At 41.0% G+C, this 22,967-nt stretch overlaps 1 protein-coding gene across 1 annotated transcript in view; it reads left to right on the top strand.

Annotated features, from left to right (window-relative positions):
• CHP1 (calcineurin like EF-hand protein 1) overlaps positions 1-22,967 on the top strand; it is a 42,960-nt gene that overhangs the window by 6,076 nt on the left and 13,917 nt on the right. The window contains exons 2-3 of the mRNA XM_049898010.1: positions 4,221-4,293; positions 18,825-18,905. Coding sequence (XP_049753967.1) covers positions 4,221-4,293; positions 18,825-18,905 — 154 coding nt within the window. The remainder of the gene's footprint in view (positions 1-4,220; positions 4,294-18,824; positions 18,906-22,967) is intronic.

Here is a 22,967-nt window from a genome sequence, read left to right as displayed (position 1 = left end):
TAATGCCATACCAGTACTTACTAATGGAATTTTGAAAAATCCTACTCTAGTAGGTTTCAGTACACATTTATTTCAGATGACCATCTAGACTAGAAAAATGTCTGATGCCGCATTTCTTAGTTGAAGAGGTTGGGCTAACTGATAGGCTTCTTCCAGTTTTAAATTTCTGTAAATCGCCATACACACAGATACACAGAAGGAATTTCTAAAAGGACACAGGAAACTGGCAATAGTGTTTGCCTCTGGCCAGGGGGCTGGGGACCTGGGTGGTAGGGAGACTTTGTTGTATACTTTTTTGTCCTATTCGCATTTTTACCATATGCATGGATTATTTTCTCAACTGAAAAAAAAAAAAAAAAAAAAAAACTAGTATAAGAAGAGATACAATTGTGCTGTTTTCCTTAAAGAAAAGCAATCTGAAATATATGATATACTAAAAATGACCCAGTGGACTAATATTATGCAGTTATTGAAAATAATTAGGAAGTCCCCAGAGCAATATAGAAAAGCTGAGAATTAACAAGTGAAAAGTAAACTGTTAAAGCCGGCTTGTTGCTGATGAGTTGATTCCTACTCACAGTGACCCTACAGGACAGGGTAGAACTGCCGCATAGGATTTCCAGGGAGTAGCTGATGGATTCGAACCGCCGACCTTTTGGTTAGCAGCCTTGCTCTTAACCACTGTGCAGAGTAAATTTTGTTTTTTCAAAAAATCTTTTGGGAAACTTAATAATTCTTTAACTGACTTATTTTTGTTAAACTAAAGGGAACTTTAGAACAAACAGCCTTTGAGGCCAGAGGCCAGAGCCAGGGTAAACTGGTCAGGTTCCTGACAAAATTGGTTGTGACTGGCTGAGTCTGGAGGAAAGTGAAGATTTAAGTAGCCCAGCCTTATAACTGCCTTTAGGCCCGTGATGTAAGGATGATGACAAGAGCAGCCAACCTGGGCTGCACCCCACGCGCAGATGCTTCGCCAAGCACTTTTTTTTTTTTTAATTTTACTTTGTTGTTGTTGAGAATATACACAGCAAAACATACACTAATTCAACAGTTTCTGCGTGTACCGTTTAGTGACCCTGATTACATTCTTGGAGTTGTGCAGCCACTCTTACCCTCCTTTTCTGAGTTGTTCCTTCTCCATTGACATAAACTAATTGCCCCCTTAGGTTCTTATCTAATCTTTCTAGTTGCTGTCATCAATTTGATCCCACGTAGATAGTTCTTGACCCTAATGCGCAAGGCAGACATTTTTTACTAGTTAAGCTAAACTCTTGTTTGGTTTTAAGAAGACTTCAGGGGATATTTTTGGTTTAAGTTTTAAAGATTATCTCAGGGCAATAGTTGCAGGCATTTATCCAGCCTCCTTGGCTCCAGAAAGTCTGGAGTCCATGAGAATTTGAAGTTCTGTTCTGCAAAGATTCTTCTATAGAATGTTTGATCAAAATGTTCAGCAGTGGTAGCCTGGCACCATCCACTTCTTCTGGTCTCATGGCAAAGGAGTTGTTCATGGAGGCAATTGGCCACACATTCTGTATTCTCCTGGCGTTCCAGAATCTCCTTCCTCTATTGGTCCAGGCAAATAGAGACCAATTGTCACAAACACTTTACTTTCATCAGCTCTGTTAGCCTGCCTCACAACCTCATTCATTTCCCCTGTCTGTTAAACAGCGGTGCCTCAGATGGAATCAGAGTCTACCTGACCCTCAGAAGAGTGTACTCTTTACACTATGCTGTTCACACATGCCTGGCTGGCTCACAGGGTCCACAGCTACTTTGTTAGTGGCCGGACCCCTGCCAGCTCTGTCCTCAATGGGAATAAAAGTGATTTTGCCACCTTTTCTGCCTTCTGAGCTCCTTAGAGGGCTAGAACAGAACAGAGCCCAGCTTAGAGGACCAAACCTAATGCTGAAGAATTCACAGCCACACCTAGCGTCCTCTTACCCCAGCTTCTGTGCCTTTGTCTGCTTCTCCTGTTTGCCTCTTTTACTTTGTTCTGTTGTTCCTAAGCCTGCAACTAGATTTTTGTTTCAGGAGCTGGGGGAGGAGGACAGCTATCAGAACACCCCTTTAAGCCTCTGAAGGTAGGGCCGAAGACCAAGTCCACACTCGACCATATTTGGCTATTGTCTTTTCTCCTTTCATAGCTCTCATTTTTTTCCCTCCTACTTCTAAGGGCCAGGAGACTAAACTACTTCCCAGAAATCCTTTTTTTGTATTCTCAAAATTTTATTGTGTATCTGTGGTTACTACCCTATCTTAATTGTCAACTTGTGCCTGAGATTATGGAGTTCACCCAAAATGAGGGGCAAAATATCTTTCTTGTAGATGTCATCTAATGATAGCATGGCCATTTTACAAATTGTCTAATTGCTTCTTTGGAACCAGTTCCTTTACTGGGAACTAAGTGGAGCTCATGCAGTCACAGAAAAGAGACTGACCCAAGGCTTTGGTGATCTTTGACCCAAAGGTCAGTCCGGAGGGAAAAGGTAAAGACTCTGAAGCAGCCCTGCTGGCACAGAGGTTATAAGAGTTCGGCTGCTACAACTGGACTGAACCAAAAGCAAAGAAGTTTCCTGAATAAACCGAATGCTCCGAAGGCCAGAGTAGCAGGGGCAGGGGTCTGGGGACCATGGTTTCAGGGGGCATATAGATCAACTGGCATAATAAAATCTATTAAGAAAACATTCTGCATCCCACTTTGGTGAGTGGTGTCTGGGGCCTTAAACTCTAGCAAATGGCTTCTAAGATGCATCAATTGGTCTCAATCCACCTGGAACAAAGGAGAATGAAGAGCACCAAAGACATAAGGTAATTATGAGCCCAAGAGACAGAAAGGGCCACATAAATGAGAGATTACATCAGTCTCAGACAAGAAGAACTGGTTGGTGCCCGGCTGCAACCAATGACTGCCCTGACAGGGAACACAACAGTGAATCCTTGATGGAGCAGGAGAGCAATGGGATATAGGCCTCAAATTCTCATAAAAAGACCAGACTTAGTGGTCTGACTGAGACTAGAAGGACCCTGGAGGTCATGGTCCCTAGACCTTCTGTTAGCCCAAGACTGGAACTATTCCCAAAGCCAACTCTTCAGACAGCAATTGGACTGGACTATGGGATAGAAAATGATACTGGTGAGGAGTGAGCTTCTTGGCTCAAGTAGACACATGAGACTATGTGGGCAGCTCCTGTCTGGAGGGGAGATGGGAGGGCAGAGGGGAACAGAAGCTGAATGAATGGACATGGGAATACAGGGTGGAGAAAAAGAGTGTGCTTTCTCAAGGGAGTGGGGGGGAGCAAATAGGAGTATATAGCAAGGTGTATATAAATTTTTGTTTGAGAGACTGACTTGATTTGTAAATTTTCACTTAAAGCACGGCTAAAAAAAAAAAAAAAGAGTTTAGCTGCTAACCAATGGGTCAGAAGTTCAAATCCACCAGCTGCTCCTTGGAAACCCTATGGGGCAGTTCTACTCAGTCCTATAAGGCCACTATGAGTTGAAATCGACTGACAGCAGCAGGCAACAACAGGGCTAATGGTGGCAGTACAGGAGGAAACCAGGCTTTTAAAGCAGAATCTTTAGTTTAGCACAAGTTATCTACCCAGCAGTGCCTGCCTGAAACAGCAAACTGATAAAGGTATGTGTTTTTGATCAAAGCGTGCATTTTGATAGCCTCTAAGTCAGAGCATTGAAACGCGAAATTTTCAGTTTCCTTTTTAACTACATTTGGCTTTGTTTTGTTAACTCTTATACCCCTTACAAAAAAAAAACCCAAACCTGTTGCCATCCATTCAATTCCAACTCATAGCAACCCTATAGGACAGAGTAGAAGTGCCCCATGGGGTTTCCAAGGAGTGGCTGGTGGATTCGAACTGCCAACCTTTTGGGTCACAGTTGAGCTTTGAATTATTATGTCACCAGGTCTCCAAAAATCTTAACCATGCGACGTTTAACAGTCCATAGACTTCATTACTAAGGGTCTGTTTTGGTTGCTTGAGTTAATTTTCTAACACCTTTCATTCTTTAGCATTTAAATTGGTCTACTTTGAGTCTCTAGAGATGAATTAGAGTGAAAGCTTCCCCGTTTTATTCTCTTTGAAGCATTTAATGGCGGGCTGGGGCCGGAAGGGCACCTAGCTCCTGAAGGGCCATGCTGGTGCTGGTGTTCCCTTCGAGGGCAGGGCCGCCTCCTCAGCCAGGACTAATTCTGTGTTCTTTAGTTTCGCACAGTCAGATCACCCGCCTCTACAGCCGGTTCACCAGCCTGGACAAAGGAGAGAACGGGACTCTCAGGTAGGTAGTGCCTTTCTTTATTCTCTACACAGAAACCAGAAACTTTGGCAATGTCTGAATAGCTACCTTTTATCCCAAAAGCAAGACAGCATAGACATCCAGTATGAAGAGGGCAGGGACTGTTTGTTCACTGGTCCATTGAGCATCAGAGGCCCACAAGGGAATTAAATAAGCAGGGCAGTGACATTAAATTTGTCGCTAGGTGCTTGCAGTTTTTCCCGCAACTCCCTTTAGTTTGGGTGGCCATTGTTCTGATCCTAGGAAATAAAGGACTTTTCCGAGAATCTCAGCTCCCTCTGCTTACGTTTTACCACAGTGCTTTCCCAAACTCATTGATTTTTATGGGTTGATTCAGAGCAATCCAGGTAGTCTAAGGTTTTATTTTGTCCTCTCTCCTTTCATTTCCTAACCCAACCCACCATCCTAGAATATAGTTTCTAAGCCTTTGGAGCCTAGGGTACAATACTTTATATATATATGTATATATACGTATATGCTTTTTTAAATATAGATTTATTTATTTTGTTGTTTTCGAGAATATACACAGCAAAACGTAAACCAATTCAACAGTTTTTCCCTGTACTATTTAGTGACATTGATTATATTCTTCAAGTGGTGTAACCATTCTTGCCCTCCTTTTCTGAGTTGTTCTTCTCTTTTAACATAAATTCACTGTCCCCCAAGGTTCCTATCTAATCTTTGGAGTTGCTGTTGTCAATTTGATCCCCTATAGATATAGTTCTTGCACCACCTGTCTGTCAGTTTGTTGTATTGTGGTCGCTTACGTGTTGCTGTGATACTGGAAGCCTTGCCATTGGTATGTCAAATACCAGCAGGCTTACCTTTGGTGGACAGGTTTCAGTGGAACTCCCAGGCTAAGACAGACTAGGAAGAAGGATCTGCCAGTGAAAACCTAATGAATAGCAGTGTTTTGTTCTGTTATACACAGAGTTGCTATGAGCCAGAACTGACTCGAGGGCAGCTAACAACAAATAGTTCTTAAAAGATCGTAATGTTCAAGGCAGATTTTTTTTTTTTTTTACTAGTCAAGGTATTGTTTGATTTTAAGAAGACTTCAGGGGATATTTTTGGTTTAAGTTTTAAAAATTACCTCAGAGTAGTAGTTTTAGGGGTTCATCCAAGCTTCCTGGCTCCAGGAAGCCTGGAGTCCATGAGAATTTGAAATTGTGTTCTGCATTTTACCCTTTTGATCAGGATTCTTCTGTGGAATCTTTGATGAAAACGTTCAGTAATGGTAGCTGGGCACCATCCAGTTTTTCTGGTCTCATGGCAAAGGAGGCAGTTGTTCATGGAGGCACTTAGCCACACATTCCATTTCCTCCTCTTGTTCCTAATTCTCCGTCTTCCTCGGTTGTTCCAGGCGAATAGAGACCAGTGGTGCCTTGGATGGCCACCAACAAGCTTTTAAGACCTTAGGCACTATGCGTCAAACTAGGAGGTAGAACAGGGGCACTAAACTTATTACTAGGCCAGTTGACTGAGATGTCCCATGAAACCATGACCCTAAACCTCCAAACCAAGAAACCAAATCCTGTGAGGTTTTTGGTTATGTATAAGCAGCCTCAGTAGCTACTCTTTTTATTTATATATATTTTTGTCATTGTTGTAAGTATATTTATCATACGGCTTTTGCCAATTCAACCTTTCATAGGTGTACAATTTATTGACAGCAATTATAATAATCTTCTATGCAACTCTACCCGTAATCAATATAATATCTCCATCACAGTTAAACCCCCCTTTCCCCTTTTGTCCCGCCCCTGGTAACCACTAATAAACCCTGTTGTCTATACATTTGCCTTTTCTTGTCTTTTTCTATAAGTGAGGTCATACAACATTTGTCCTTTTGTGATTGACTTATTTCACTCAGCATAATGTCTTCCGGCTCTATCCATACTGCAGCATGTATCAAGACTTCATTCCTCCTTCTGGCTGAATAGTATTCCATTGTATGTGGGTACCACATTTTGTTTATCCATTCATCTGCTGATGGGCATTTAAAAGAGCATCTTCTGGCTATTGTGAACAGTGCTGCCATGAACATTGGTGTGCCAGTATTCGTTTGAGTCTCTGCTTTTATGTCTTTTGGGTATATACCTAGGAGTGAAATTGCCAGATCATATATGGTAGTGAGGTCCTGCCACACTGTTTTCCACAATGGCTGTACCATTTTGCATTCCTAACAGCAATGAGTAAGTGTTCCAGTTTCCCCACATCTTCAGCAACATTTGTTATTTTCTTTTTTTTGTAATCTTAGCCATCCTAGTGGGAGTAAAATGGTGTCTTATTGTGGTTTTGATTTGCATCTCTCTGATCGCTAATGGCGCGGAACATCATTTCATGTGTTTGGTGGCCATTTAAATGTCCTCTTTAGTGAAATATCTGTTCAAGTCATTTGTCCATTTTATGATTGGGTTATTTTTCTTTTTTTATGTGTATTTTGGTTATTAGATTCTTGTCGGATATATGGCTTCTGAAGGTATTCTCCCAGCCGGTACTTGTCTTTTCACTTTTTTGGTAAAGTCTATTGATGAACAATAGTTTTTAGTTTTTATAAGGTCCCGTTTATTTATTTTGTCTTTTGCTGTTTGTGCTTTTGTAATATTAGATAATCTACTGTTGAAAGCTAGGTCTGACAACATTTCCCCTGCTTCTTGTTCTCAGAATTTTATGGATTTAGCTTGTATGTTTAGACCCTTAATTCATTTTGAATTTATTTTTGTGTATAGACCCTCTTTCATTTTTATGCATGTGAAAATCAGATTTTCCCTGCCTGATTTATTGAAGAGACCCTTCTTCCCCCATCGAATGGACTTAACACCTTTGTCAAAGATCAGTTGAACACCATCAACTTCTCTGACAGGGATCACAATAGAGGGTCCCAGACAGAGCTGGAGAGAAATGTAGAACAAAATTCTAAGTCACAAAAAAAGAACAGACTTACTGGACTGTCATAGACTGAAGAAACCCTGAGAATATGGCACCTGGACATCCTTTCAGCTCAGTAATGAAGTCACTCCCAAGGTTCACCCTTCAGCCAAAGATCAGACAGGCCCATAAAACAAAATGAGTCTAAAGCGGCACACCAGCCCACGGGCAAAGACTAGAAGGCAGGAGGGAACAGGAAAACTGGTAATAAGGAACCCAAGTTTGAGAAGAGAGAGTGTTGACCCGTCATGGGGTTGTTAACCAATGTCGTAAGACAATATGTGTACTAACTGTTTAATGAAAAGCTAGTTTATTCTGTAAACCTTCATCTAAAGTACAATTCTTAAAAAACAAAAACAAAGACCAGACCAACTGGTGTAACAGAGACTGGAGAAGCCCTTTAACTCAGTACTAAAGTCACTCCTGAAGGTCACCCTTCAGCCAAAGATTAGATAGGCCTATAAAACGAGACTAAATGGGGACACCAGCCCAAGGGCAAGGAAGAAAAGGCAGGAGGGGACAGGAAAACTGGTAATGGGGAACCCAAGGTCAAGTAGGAGAGAGTGTTGACCTGTCGTGGGGTTGGCAACCAATGTCACAAAACAATATGTGTATTAATTGTTTAATGAGAAACGTGTTTGCTCTGTAAACCTTCATCTAAAGTACAATTAAAAAAAAAAAAGACAGGCACCAGAAGAAAAAAAAAAATTATAGCCAACAACAAAAAATAATCAGTTGACCATAGATGTGTGTGTGTTTATTTCTGAACTCTGAGTTCTACTCCATTGGTCTATGTGGCTGTCGTTACTCCACTACAAGGCTGTTTTGATTTCTGTAGCCGTATAATATGTTTTGAAGTCAGGAAGTGTGATTCCTCCTACTTTGTTCTTGTCTTTCAACTTTGCGCTAGCTAATCGAGGCCTGTTGCCATTCCATATAAAGTTGAGGATTGGTTTTTCTCTTTTGATCAAGAAAGCTGTTGGAATTTTGATTGGGATTGTGTTGAATATATAAATCACATGAGACAATACTTTATATGTATTAAGATAGTATTCTAGTCTTAGAGGGGTGGTTTTCTGCTGAGGGTGATTTTGCCACCTGGGGTACATTTGGCAATATCTGGAGACATTTTTTATGGTCACAGCTAGGGGATGCTACTGGCATCTAGAAAGTAGAGGGTAGGGATGTTACTAGATATCCTACAATGCACAGGACAGCCCCCCTACAACCAACAATTATCTTGTCCTAAATGTCAGTAGTACTGAGATTGAGCAGCTCTGGTCTAGAGTAAGTATACAATCTCAGTGTAAGGTAATGCTGTATTGTTTCATATTTCTCATTATCTTATCATAGTTAAATGCAACATCTCCTTACCACTGCCTCCCACCCCAGCTCCCAGTAACCTTTTGTTATTGTTGTTGGTCCCCGGCTTTGGCTGGCTGGCATGTGATGAAGCTGTTTTGCCTTTCTGGTGACTGGCATGCCATGCAGCAGTTTAGGATTTCTTTGGGAGGCTCAGTACACCGGTGTGGGATGTAGCATAAGGGAGAAGAAATACAGTTTCTAAGCCTCAGACGGAAGAGCTAGAGAATGCTGGTAAGTCCATAGGGCCCTGTTTCTTAAGGGCAGACATCTGCCATCACTAGAACCTGGAATTGACCAAAATTATGCTGCAAAGCCATTAAAGTCAGTGACTGTGAAATGCCTACTATGTGTAAAGACCACATTGGGCACTCTTAAAACCACACAAATTTATACTTGAAAAACAACCAGACTAGAAATTTTTATTTTTCCATTTAGCTCCAATAGTTTAATAATTCCTTTGAGTTTGGGATTAAGTCTTCCTTATAAATTCAGATTTAACTACCAAGTAAGTATATAGAATTCACATTAGTTTTGAGCCCTTTTCTTCTTTGTAAAAAGTGGGTGATTTGTAAATGTGTGTGTGTGTTTTAATGAATTTCACTCTTTGCTGGAAAACAATGAAAAATCTTTTATAGAAGGAGCTTTTTCTCCTTTGAACTGGTGAAACATTTCCAGGTATCATCTAGTGTCATCCTGCCCTTTAAAATATAGGTAAGATTAACTCAACCCCTAAAACCTCATTTCAGATTCTGTAGAAAGCCAGTGAGCGTTTGCTTGGGTGGTGCTCACCCACTGTCTGAGATGCGCCAGCCACTGTTCTCAGTACTGACTTTGGCAAATTCTTGCTGGAAGAGTTGTGGTAGGAGGTGATGTAATTTTTTATTTCATGGTCACCTGGCTCTAACTACTTTTTTTGTACTCACCCTTATGAGCCTCTGGGTTTTAAACTTGTTCCTTTATCTCCATCATGGTGTGAAATAAAACATGGGAGAAGCCCCGAGCCACGTTTAGCTCAAGAAAAAATTAGCCACATAGCAAACAGCTGTCACATTATATGTCAATCATTTTGTCAGATCCACTGTGGGGGAGTTCTCACTGGCTGTGCCTTCTCCGTCTGGCCGTCCAGCTAGATCATTCCCCACCCACCCCCAGCCTCTCACCTCTTCTTGTACTGGGTTCAGGAAACACCGTTTCCTGCTGTGATTGGTTGCAGATTAGACCGTTGTGGTCCATAGGATTTTCACTGGCTAATTTTCAGAAGTAGGTCACCAGGCCTTTCTTCCTAGTTCATCTTTGCCTGGAAGCTCCGCCGAAAACTGTTCGGCATCATAGTAACATGTAAGTCTCTACTGACTGACAGTGTCCCATGTAGACAATGAGAATTATTGTTTCAATATCAATGTGCTGTACCGATGCATGAGTGCGCTGGCCAGGAATCAAACCATGTCTCCCACATGGAAGGGGAAGTTCTACCACCAAACCACCACTGCTCCTAGATTACATGGTGAGCTTTAAATTCTTCTGTAGTGCCTGGCAATTCAGCTATCTTCAGCCTTTACTGCTAAACTCAGTTCCAGGCCTGTCTTGACTTTTCCAGAACTAGAACCTATCAGGGAGCTCAGCTTCTGAATACAAGTGGCCTCCAAACAGGCTCCACCTTCTTAAGGCAGTTGTGGTTGAAATATTTTCACTTCCGCATGTTTTTTCACTTTCCTAGTCCAAGATGCTCCACGTCTGGGGCCTGAAGCCCATTCTGCAGAGCGGGAGATCTAATGTACCATCCTTGACCTTCTGCATTCCCTTTGTAGTGCTTGGTCCCCGTGGGAACATAAAACAGAAACTGCAGAAAGCTTTGGTCAAAGTGGAGCCTCTGTGAAGTGCTTTTTGAGATTCGGCTCCAAGTACATCTTATAGGACACTAGTATTTTGGTCTATCAACAGGTGTTTTGGTAATAAAAGAGAAATTTATTGACTAAGTAATCTGTGAAACGTTGGTAAACAAGGTTAAAACAGGCTTTATTATTGGATTTCAGCACTTTTAAAAATTTTTTTTGTGCTTTAAGTGATAGTTTACAAATCAAGTCAGACTCTCATACAAAAATTTATAAACACCTTGCTATATACTCCTAATTTCTCTCCGCCTAATTTTTTTTTTTTTTTTTTAATGAGACAGCACACTGCTTCCCTCCACTCTCTCTTTTCGTGTCCATTCCGCCAGCTTCTGAGCCTCTCTGCCCTCTCATCTCCCCTTCAGACAGTAGATGCCAACATAGTCACATGTGTCTACTTGATCCAAGAAGGTCATTCTTCACCAGTATCCTTGTCTATCGGATAGTCCAGTCCAATCCCTGTCTGAAGAGTTAGCTTTAGGAATGGTTCCTGTCTTGGGTCATTCTAGTCTCCGTCAGACCATTAAGTCTGGTCTTTTTCGGAGAATTTGGGGTCTGCATCTCACTGCTCTCCTGCTGCCTCAGGAGTTCTTTGTTGTGTTTCCTGTAAGGGCAGTCATTGGTTGTAGCCGGGCACCATCTAGTCCTTCTGGTCTCAGGCTAATAGATTTCAGCACATTTTTAACTTGCTCAGGTAAATTGTGAATCTTCAAGAAGGGAATTTTGTAAATAATATTCGCCTATTTGAATTTGACTATAGAATCCCTTTTACATGGACCATGTCTTTGGTGTTTCATACAATATAAATATAAGCTATAACCTCACAAGTCTCACTTTCTTCATGTGCCATTATTTTAGGTGGATTATTTATGCCATTGGTGTTGAAATTGGTCTTTCAGAAAAGACCGTGGGGTCCTGTTAAGTGGTCCTTTATAGGTTAGGTCAAGATGAGAGTGTGGTTTCATTTGCTTAAATATCGTCAGTCCTGATCAGACCTGTGGTGTTAGAAGTCAGGATAGTGATTACCTTTGCGGGAGGGGAGCAGGTAGAGATAGAAGGAACATGAGGAGGGCTTCTGGGTGCTGGTTACAATCCACACTTAGTAAAAATTCATTTTGCTGAATCCTTGTGATTAGTATACTTTTTTATATGTATGTTATACTCAATAAAATTTTACTTTAAAAATACCCCCTGCATTGAGCAATTTTAATGTTGGCTCTTTCTCAGATAATGCCATGCCGAAAAATCTTCCTGGATATTAAATCATGCAGGTTACGTCGACTGTAGGGGACGGTTGTGGTTGTTAGTTGCTGTTGAGTCATTTACTGATGGGTGCTCGTTGGCTGTGTTGTTACTTGTCATTTAAAAAGAGATTATCTGTAAATTTCAGAAGAATATGCCCTGAAAATGGTAGCCATTTATCTGCTTAAACACTGAGTGCTAAATCAGACCATTTTTGAAGTTCATTTTCTTATTTAATTTTACCCAGAGGACAGGTGATTTTAATACCCTGAAAAGCACCTGCTTTGTAGACAGTGGTCCTGGTTATTGCAGAATGGAGTTTCATGGATGAGAAGCGTTATGCCAATCTAATTACCATTCTTTTTGTAGAAGATCTGTTCTTTTTTTCTCTCTAAAAGCTTCAAATATCTTCTCTTGATGCTCTGAAATTTCACGAAGATATGCTTATATGTGGGTTGTTTCCTTTATTCCTGCTCAGCAGTAGGCAAATCTTTTCAGGCTAAAAACGCATCTTTTAGTTGGAAAGTTTTCTTTTTTTTTTTTTAATTATTTCTTCCTATCTCCTTTCTTTATTGTTTACGGCATTTCTGTTTGTTCCATTTTTCAGTCCTTCAGATGAATGTTTTCAGTCCATGTCTTAGTGCCACGCTGTAACAGAAGTACCACAAGTGGGTGGCTTTAACAAACTGAAAATTACTCTCTCACAGTCTAGGAGGCTAGAAGTCCGATGTCAGCGTGCCAGCTCCAGGCAAAGGTTTTCTCTGTCAGCTCTGGAGGAAGGTCCTTGTTATCAATCTTCCTCTGGATCTAGGAGTTTCTCAGTGCAGGGGCACCGGGTCCAAAGGACATGGTCTACTCTGGGCTCTAATTTCTTGGTGGTCGGGGGTCCCTCTCTCTCAGCCTGCTTCTCTCTCCTTTTTATCTCTTATAGGATAAAAGGTGATACAGGCCATACCCCAGGGAAACTCCCGTTACATCTGATCAGGGCTGTGACCAAAATAAGGATATTACATCTCGCCCTAATCTTTTTTAACATAACCTAATCTTGCCTCATTAACCACAGGCAGAGATTAGGATTTATAACACATAGGACAACCATACAATACTGGGAATCATGACCTAGCCAAGTTGACACATATTTTGGGGGGACACATTTCAGTCTATGACTGTCCACAGTCAATATTTTTAATGTCTAAGAACCTTTCTTGTTCTCTGACCTCTGCTCTATCATAATAGCCTCTTTTTGTATTACAGATAGAAAAACGTTTCAAATATCTATAGGGTTCATTACCAGTTTTCAGAATTTTCTTCTGTTCCCTGAATTATCATTGTCCCTGTTCATCTTGATCCTTCTCTTTTGTGCTATTAATCTTTCCCAAATGCCTGGTGAACCTTAGTAGTCAATTCATATTTATGAAAGAGACTGGGTAGGTTATTGTAGAAAACTGGAACAAGTCTCTTTGTGATTGGTTTCCCAACAGGTCTCTCTGGACATGAGCAAAGCCGGTAGGTTCGTAGACCTCACTTTAGGGTATGTACTCAGGGAGCAAGAAGACATTTGCAACCCCAGTGCACAGTGGTTAAGAGCTCTGCTACTGACCAAAAAGTCGGCAGCTCAAATCTACCAGCTGCTCCTTGGAAACCCCATGGGACAGTTCTGCTGTCCTACAGGGTTGTTATGAGTCAGAATTGACTTGATGGCAACAGGTTTTTCTTGCTTTTCCCAAATGAGAGGACTGTGTTCTGGGGTGCCACCCTTCCACACTTATTTGGAGCTCTTCCCAAGTAGATCTTTCCATAGCAGCCCTCCTTCTTTATCCTGGGGCAAATGGTTTTGTATTCTTGGGTTGGGTGGTGGCAGCATTGGGCAACTGGCCAGTTCCTTAGAAAGTCAATTAATTACCCAGAATGCTGCTTCCTTACTGGCAACGCTGAGTGTGGTGCCTTTCTGAGACCACAGGGCAGAATGGCTCTCAGCTCTACTGCAGCCTTCTCTTGGACCCTCTGCTCTGACTTATTTGTCACTACCTTTGCATCTACTTTCTGACTTTATTCACAGATATTTTCTCATGTGTGCATTTCTGTGGGTTTTAGAGACAGAGAGAAGGAAGGTGTGTATGTGCTCAGTCTACCATCGTCAACCAGAAGTCAGAATGCAGCCTTGAAATAAGCCAGTCTGGCCTTAGAACACTAAAATAAACAGCTAGCAAAGACCAGCTGTGGCATTGTATGTGAAAAAAAATCTGTTATCAAAAGAACAACAAAATTAGTATAATTGGAAATGTTGATTAAGTACTTTTGACAGTAGGAATGATTGTAGTTTCAATGTTAATATGTTGTACCATATGAGTTACCTCCATTATACTACTTAAATATGGAATGCTTTGTTTCCTTAATTGAATTGAATGTTTCAATGGATATGTCCTATTAAGAGATTCTGATCTTCTAAGTATGTATAAGTCATTTGAAGCATGAGCTTCCGGGTACTTGAAATATAAGCAGTTACATGAGGTTGAGCCTTTGAGTAAGAGAAGGAATTGCAGAGTGAAGGAAAGCAGTGTCATATAGGGGATGACCCTTCTGGTTTCTAAAGTTCTCTCCAACTCTAGTTTTTCAGAGCACCCTTTGCCTTTGAATATGTGGAAAACCTGTCCCCATTGGGAACTTCTGGGCCATAAAAAATGTATTAAAAAGCTATGAGAACTGAACTATGGATAACTGCATAATATACATTTTTTCCTACTCCTTGGAAAAAATGTATATTATGCATTTATCCATAGTTCAGTTCTCAGACTTGCCTACTACCAGTAATAATGTCGTGAAAAAATCTCTGAGGAAGATTTTTGTATTATGAGGTGGAATATGATGTTTGCATGTTTTTAAGAGTTCACAAAGTATTTTTTATGTTGCTGTTTGTTGTTAGGTGCCATCAAATAGATTCTGACTCATAGCAACCCTATATACAACAGAACAAAACACTGCCTGGTCTTGTGCCACCCTCGTAATCATTGCTATGTTGGAGCCCATTGTTGCAGCCACTGTGTCAATCCATCTCATTGATGGTTTTCCCCTTTTTTGCTGATCCTCTACTTTTTTTTATACTCTCATTTTAATTTTAATACTTTCAACAGTATTCCCGTTTGTCTGATGACTAGTATGCGTTGTATGTATAATCCGAATTTTAAGGAATGAAATAGTATCAAAGGACAGGCTTTAGGTCCTTACTGACACTGGCAGTCAAAGACTAAATCCCTTCCTGAGACTGACGGAGTTCACGCTAAGCTGTGCACTCACCACTTAATACTAGATCTGGCGTTTAAACTGCGCCGTTTTCTGCTGCAATGACTTAAGCTTGTTAGACATTAAATGAGGTATGTGGCTGTGCAATCAAATCAGCCTTAGTCCTCATTAAAAAGGAGTAGTAGATATTTTTTCTTAACCTCTGCCAAACAAGAGGAGCACATTTTGACAATGTGGACTTCGTGTTATAGAACAAATTATGTAGTAAGAGCTTAGTACATGTTTGTTGAATTAAATAACCAGTAATAACTCCCTTTATCTTTTGTCATCCAGTTATCTTATGAGTGACTTCCTCTTGTTCATTCACTGATAATAAAAATGATTGCTTTACCTGATCTAAGCCTAGCCTGTTGCCATCGAGCCAACTCCGATTCATAGCAACCCCGTAGGACAGAGTAGAACTGCACCATAGGGCTTCCAAGGAGCAGCTGGTGAATTTGAACCACCAACCTTTTGATTTTCAGCCGTAGCCCTTAACCACTATGCTACCAAAGCTCCTCTACCTGATCAAGGATGTAAAAATGGTGTGGCAGGGGCGGCGTCTGAACTCCTCTAACTTCACCATGGGAAAGGAGAATCAAAATCACCAGCTTAAAGCCGATTTCTGTGAGGCGGAGGCAGACATGCCTCCACCCTCCATCCTTTTTACCCGATCAGGCACCAACTGTCTCTCCCACGGCACTCTCTACTTCTCTGCTGGGTTCAATAATTTGGTGCAGTGGCCACACAGAACTCACAGACAATACTTACAATTATGGGGTTTATTAAGGAAGTGATAGGTTACAGTTCAGGTTCAGGAACTCTCAGGATACAGTTCTTCAGTCAGGACGGCCTCTTCTCAGCAGGCATGCTTTGCTATGGCCCCTTGTCCTCTGCCCTGCTCTGGAAAATGTTACAAAGCTCTTTTAGCATTGCTGCCAAGTAGCCAGAGGTATCCCACTCTGCTAGTAAGCCTTGGCCTGAAGGTGCTCAGTTCTCTTACCCTGTGGGTTGCCACACCCACTGTAACTGCCTTGCTCTGTGGGGCAGGAAGCCCACTGCACCATCTCCTGCCTGTCTTCTGGTGCACCTGGTCTCCTGCCCCCATTTCTCTGCCACTGCTTCTTACCATCTCTCACTGTCTCCAGTGTTATAGTCTCGCTCTTTGTCTGTTTACTGGGTCTAAGAGGTCTAGCACAGGGACCCCCAGGTCCAATGGACATGCTGCAGTCCTAGCTCTTCTTTCTTGTTGATATAGGTTCTCCTCTGCTCTGGGATTGACTGCTCTTTTAAGCCTAACAGGATGACAAACTGACCAGTCCCCTTGTTAGGGTTCCATACACCTTATTTGCATGGTCCCAACCCGACAAGAGTGCCATGCACCTTATCTGGATTATTAGCAAGCTATCCAGTCCCCTTAGTAGGCCACAAACACCTCCTTTGCATAGTCCTGGAAACCCTGGTGGCGTAGTGGTTAAGAGCTATGGCTGCTAACAAAAATTTTAGCAGTTCGAATCCACCAGGTGCCCCCTGGAAACGCTATGGGGCAGTTCTGCTCTGTCCTATAGGGTCACTATGAGTTGGAATTGACTCATCAGCAATGGTTTTTTTTTTTCCCCACCCCGTCATTTAGTGGGAGTTAGTGGGAGTTACAAAGACTATATGGCTAGAAGGTCCACAGTAAGTAATTCGCTGCACCGCAAAGGAAGATTAGAACCCAGAGTTATCTCTCCAGAGCTTTGTGCTCAGTCCGCTAGGTCAGTTTATATCTGGGTGTAGTAGAGATGAGCTTGTTGAGTTATGTAAGCACTGTGTGAATGTTAAACCTGAAGAGGAACAGAGTGTGGTAACCCCTGGAGAAACATCTCATGATTATCTGTCTTCATTAGCATTTAGCATGAAGGCAGCGGGGGGATGCTTTATATCTTCTGTTAGTAATCTTGAAGGCAAGAATCATTTATTCAAGTTGATATTCCGTTTTATTAAACTTTTTATCTGGAAATAATTTCAAACTTACATAAAAGTTACAAAAATAGTACAAAGAACTCTCATATACCTGCTACCCAGATTCACCAAACTGTTAACATTTTGCCACATCTGCTTTATCAGTCTCTTTCTCTTTCTCTCTCAGGGGGGTGTGTATGTGTGTAATTTTTTTCTAAGCCATTTGGTAGTAAGTTGCATCTGTCATGCCCCTTTTACCCCTAAATAGGTCAGTGTGTATTTCCCGAAACAAGGACTTTCTTTTATATCAAAATCAAGAAATTTAACGTTTTGATACAGTACTGTTGTCTAATACCCATTGCCGTCTAGTTAATTCTGACTGATAGCAACCCTATAGGACAGAGTATAGTTTCCTAGGAGTGCCTGGTGGATTTGAACTGCCAGCTTTTTGGTTAGCAGCCAAGCTCTTAACCAGTGCACCAGCAGGGCACCACTATTATCTAATATGCAGTCCATATTCAGTTTCACCTGTTGGCCCAATAATATTCTGTATAGCAAGTTTTTTTTTTTTTTTTTTCCCTTAGTCCATGATTCAGTCAAGGATCACGCACTCAGTTTAGTTACGTGTCTCTTTAGTCCACTTTGGTCTGGAACAATTTCTCTGCCTTTCTTTGTCCTTTGTGACATTGATGTTTGTTTGTTTGTTTTTTTATAATTTTTATTGTGCTTTAAGTGAAAGTTTACAAATCAAGTCAGTCTCTCACATAAAAACTTATACATACTTTGCTACATACACCCAGTTACTCTCCCCCTAATGAGACAACCTGTTCGCTCCGTCCACTCCCTCTTTTCATGTCCTCTAGACATTGATGTTTTTGAAGAGTACGGATATGATATAGACAGCTCTATGTTCTTGGCGTAGAGTATCAACCAGAGAAGTTTAAAAAAATGTATCTGTTGAACCTCTTTTGGGGAAGCACTTTACTTTCAAAAAGTTTAATTTGGGAAAGAAGTGTGGTTTATTAGAAATGAACATGTGTTTTGGACTTGTATACCTAGATTTAAATCGTATTTCCTTTTCTTACTACCTGCGTGTCACTGGCTGGACAAGTTACTTTATCTGACAGATTTCAGTTTTCTCACCTGTAAAAGGATGTAGCTTATACATTAGCATGAAGAAATGAGAAATTATTTCCAAATACTTAGAATGGCACATGATGTGTATGTAATGAATGGTAACGGTTAATAATATTTTCTTCAGCATAATCTCCAGGTTATGAGGGGATCACTGCAGTTGCCATGCTTGAGGGTTAAATACTTCTATAGCTGTAGTCTATGGAAAGCTACGGAGAAAAAAAAAAAGTCAGAACAAGAAAGTTTTCCTCTTTCCTTGGATGTAAACATTACCTAAGAATTCCTTGTATTTCACAGGTTCTGTAGATCTGCCAACTGAGGGTACAGGGGCTACTCTGAAGTTTCCCCCCATAGTTAAGCTCTGTGGTGTGTGATATTTTCCATCTGCTATATATTCTCCACTTAATAACTAAGTACAAAATGGTAAAGAATCATTGACAAAGGCGGCTTAGTATTTGATTGTTAGCTGGTTTATTTGCGTAACCCGTGTGCTGAAGTCACTGGAATGTGGCATAGTCAGATCTGGCTTCTTCCACTCCTGAGCTGGTACAAGAAACACTTGGCAGCTATTAAAGTGCTATTCTTTGCAGTCATTTGGTATAATTTGCCACAGAAATAAAGTCCAGGAGGTAATGTTCTTGCAAGGTCCTACCCTGTTTCAGATTGAAGGAGTTCATGCTTAGGGCCAGTGGTCACTAATTCAAGGTGATTCTCTCATTGACTCGGCAGCCGGGAAGATTTCCAGCGAATTCCAGAACTTGCCATCAACCCACTGGGGGACCGGATCATCAATGCCTTCTTTCCAGAGGGGTGAGTTTTGGCAGTTACTGGGCGTCCCTCCTGGGGCTGTCTCAGCCTGAATTAATTGCTAATCTGCAATAAGGATATTGGTTGGGTCATCTCAGACCCTTATCCCACCTAATTATCTTGGACATCCTTGACTTTGTCATATCCACAATATCTCTTTGTTTTACCCTCTTCTCTGTTTTAAAGGTCAGATAAGCGTATTTATCAGCCCATGTCCAAAATTGTCTTTAATCTCTGTCCTTCTTTGATGTAAAACTAGGTTTTTAAAGCTTTTCTTTGGAAATAATTTCAAACTTCCAGAAAGCTGCAGAAATAAAAATAGTATAAAGAACATCTATGAATCTTTACCCAGATGCATCTAATGTTATATTGTTATAACATGAGGTTTTAACATTTTACCTCATTTGCGCTGACGCAGAAGTGCCTAATTTCTCTCCCTCTTTCTCTTGCTAAAAAAAAAATCAAACCCACTGCTGTCGAGTCGATTCCCACTCGAGTTCTCTTGCTAGCCAGTGAAAATATAATGCAAGCTTCATATGTAATTATAAATTTTGTTATAGCCACTTAAAAATAAACAGGTTAAATTAGCTTTGGTAATATGTATTTTATTTAACCCAGTATATCCAAAACATTTCAATATATAATCAATATTTTAAAATTATTAATGAGATACTTTTACATTTCTTATTTCATATAAAGTCTTTGAAATCCACATATCAGTTCAAACTAGACACATTCCAAGTGCTCCATAGCCACGTGTGACTGATGGCTGCTGCGTTGGACAGCGCAGTGGGTGCTTCTGTGGCGCATACGCTTCGGATTTCTCTCTAAATGCATATATACATATACATTATACACACACTCAGGTAATTGTTCTGTGTGTATGTGTTTTTCTGAATCATTTGATGGTAAGTTGCATAATCATGGCTCTTTATCCCTAAATACTTCAGTATGTATTTCCTAAAAATAGTAATACCCTTTTACATATCCACAGTATAGTTACCAATGTCATTAAATTTAACATTAATACAGTACTTTATTAATTTATTATCTATTTTATTCTAATCTATTATTTGTATTCCAGCTTTGTCAGTTCATCCAGTAATACCTTTATAGCACTTTTCCCCTTCAGTGTAGATCCAGTCTAGAGTTAGGTATTGCGTTTAGTTGTCAAGTCTCTTTAGCCTCCTTTAATGTGTAATAATTCCACAGCCTTTTTAAAGAATGCAGTTCTCACACCACACACACACTTTTAAATATATATTGTTCCTTAATTTGGGTTTTTCTGATGTAAAACTAGGTTGGACTATGCCTCACTACCCTGACACATTGCCTTCCTTGTATGAAAGTACCGAGTAAATGTTTATTGATTGGATTAGGTACCTTTTTCCTGAGTTAAGCTTATTATGTAATCTTGTTTTAAGTAATCCCCTAGATAATCACTTCCTGGTTCCATGTGAATTGTCTACGTAGCCTCAAGGACTTTAGTGCAGAAAGTTATATGGGTGCCTGGTTTTGTTTTTTTTTTTTTTAATTTGTTGTGCTTTAAGTGAAAGTTTACAAATGAAGTCAGTCTCTCATACAAAAACTTATATCCACCTTGCTATGTACCCCTAGCTGCTCTCCCCCTAATGTGACAGCACACTCCTCCTCTCTATCCTGTATTCCCCATGTCCACTCGGCCAGCTCCTGTCCCCCTCTGCCTTCTCATCTTGCCACCAGACAGGAGCTGCCCACATAGTCTCATGTGTCTACTTGAGCCAAGAGGTTCACTCCACACCAGTATCATTTTCTGTCTTATCGTGCAGTCCAATCCCTGTCTGAAGAGTTGGCTTCGAGAATGGTTCCAGTCATGGGCTAACAGAAGATCCAGGGACCATGAACTCTGGAGTCCCTCTAGTCTCAGTCAGACTATTAAGTCTGGTCTTTTTACTAGAATTTGAGGTCTACATCCTACTGTTCTCCTGCTCCATCAGGGATTGTCTGTTGTGTTTCCTGTCAGGACAGTCATCGGTGGTAGCCGGGCACCATCTAGTTCTTCTGGCCTCAGGCTGATACAGTCTCTGGTATATGTGGCCCTTTTTGTTTCTTGGGCTCATGTTTACGTTGTGTCTTTGATGTTCTTCATTCTTCTTTGCTCCAGGTGGGTTGAGACCAATTGATTCATCTTAGATGGCCACTTGCTAGCGTTTAAGTGGGTACCAGTTTTTAATGAGACTAAATGTCAGTAAAACTAATGAACCACAACTACCACAGCCTCCACCAGACTGAGTCCAGCACAACTAGATGGTACCCGGCTACCACCACTGACTCCTCTGACAGGGATCACAATAGAGGGTCCCAGACACAGCTGGAGAAAAATGTAGAACAAAGTTCTAACTCACAAAAAAAAAAGGGGGCGGGGGGGAACAGACTTACTGGTGTGACAAAGGCTTGAGAAACTCCAATGTGTGGCCCCCAGATACCTTTATAGCTCAGTAATGAAGTCATTCCTGAGGTTCACCCTTCAGCCAAAGATTGGACAGGCCCGTGAAACAAAACGAGACTGAAGGGGCACATCAGCCCAAGGGCAAGAACGAGAAGGCAGGAGGAGACAGGAAGACTGGTAATGGGGAACCCAAGGTCTAGAAGGGAGAGTGTTGACATGTCATGGGGTTGGCAATCAATGTCACAAAATGATATGTTTATTAACTGTTTAATGAGAAACGTGTTTGTAAACCTTCATCTAAAGTACAATAAAAAAAAAGAAAATTAAAGTCAATGGAAAAAAGAACTCTATCAGACAGAATGCCTGGAGAGGAAACTTGAAAACTCTGAGTTGAGAACAAAGGAATATGCGAGTTGAGGAGTTGGGCAGTCAGTAAATTTGAGTGACAAAAAGTGAAGGGGAGAAGACTGGTAGCCAGTTTACTGTAAAGACAAGATTTAAATGAGCCTGAGTCCTGCTGTTCTCAGGTTCCTGTTGACCACGGGTAATCTTCCTAACTTGCTGGCATCCCCCTCTCTCTCCCTGAGCTGCCCTGTTTGTTTCAGGTGTGGTTTTTGTGCTGAGTTCTGCTTCTCTGCTTCCTCTTTCAGCCCCTGCAGAGAATTGAAACATATCCAGAGATAACTTTCACAGCTATGCTGTGTGGCCAAGCCTTTTGCAAACCCAGTAGAATCATTTTGCCAAAATTTTTTCAGGGTTGCTCAGTCACCATTGATAACTTAAAGCAGCTTATAGAAAGCGGTTCTGTAACGCTCAACCAATTTTGCTCTGATAGTGTCGCCTGACATTCTATCCATGACCTACCGCTAAGGAAACTTGGCAGGTGTACGTGAGGAAGCCGAGGGCTACGCTGCTAAACTCTTAGCAAAGCCACACCTCTGCTTCTTGCTCTAATCAAGTTTGTATGTTTAGCTTCTGGGTCTTTGTTTCTTTTCTAGGCATTTGCAGGCGGAATTTTTTAAAAATGACATTTAGTTACCATTTACTCAGAGTCATTGTGCCCTTAATATCGGTACTGATTAGCCTGTTCTGGGATCTGACTCAGATCTTATCCCACATACCTGATTCCTCAAATCTTACTCATAGTTTGATCAGGTACAGCTCCCTTAGTTACGTAACTGCCTTGAAGAACTAAAGGTCATTCGTTTGAGTACAGTGGCTTATGACCTAGCCTTTGGTCTCTACCTTTAGGAGGTATCTACTTGGCCTTAATAACTGTGTGCCCACCTGGCACTTAAGAGATCCCACATACCACATCTGTTCAACGGGGCACACAAAGACTAGGGTTTATTTTTGGATGGCCACAGTAACCAGGCAGCCTGTTGTTTCCATGACTACCTTAGATAAATAACTAATTATATCACATAGTACATTCCTTTTTATATTGAAGACAGATCATTCATTCATTAGTGGTTATAATTGATTGAGAGAAGTAGAGGTAGCGTTTTTCTTTCTACTTTTCTTTTTTCGAAACTTTCAATAATGTTTATTACTTTTATAACTAAATAAACTTTATTTTGATAGCAGCTTTTTTGATAATATGCCTTACTCTAAAATATCACAAGGGTATATGTCAC

The sequence above is a fragment of the Elephas maximus genome, chromosome 10, assembly GCF_024166365.1.
Source record: "Elephas maximus indicus isolate mEleMax1 chromosome 10, mEleMax1 primary haplotype, whole genome shotgun sequence".
In the NCBI taxonomy this organism is placed as follows: domain Eukaryota; kingdom Metazoa; phylum Chordata; class Mammalia; order Proboscidea; family Elephantidae; genus Elephas; species Elephas maximus.
The sequence above is the reverse complement of the archived record's forward strand: the minus strand, read 5'-3'. Positions and strand labels throughout refer to the sequence as shown.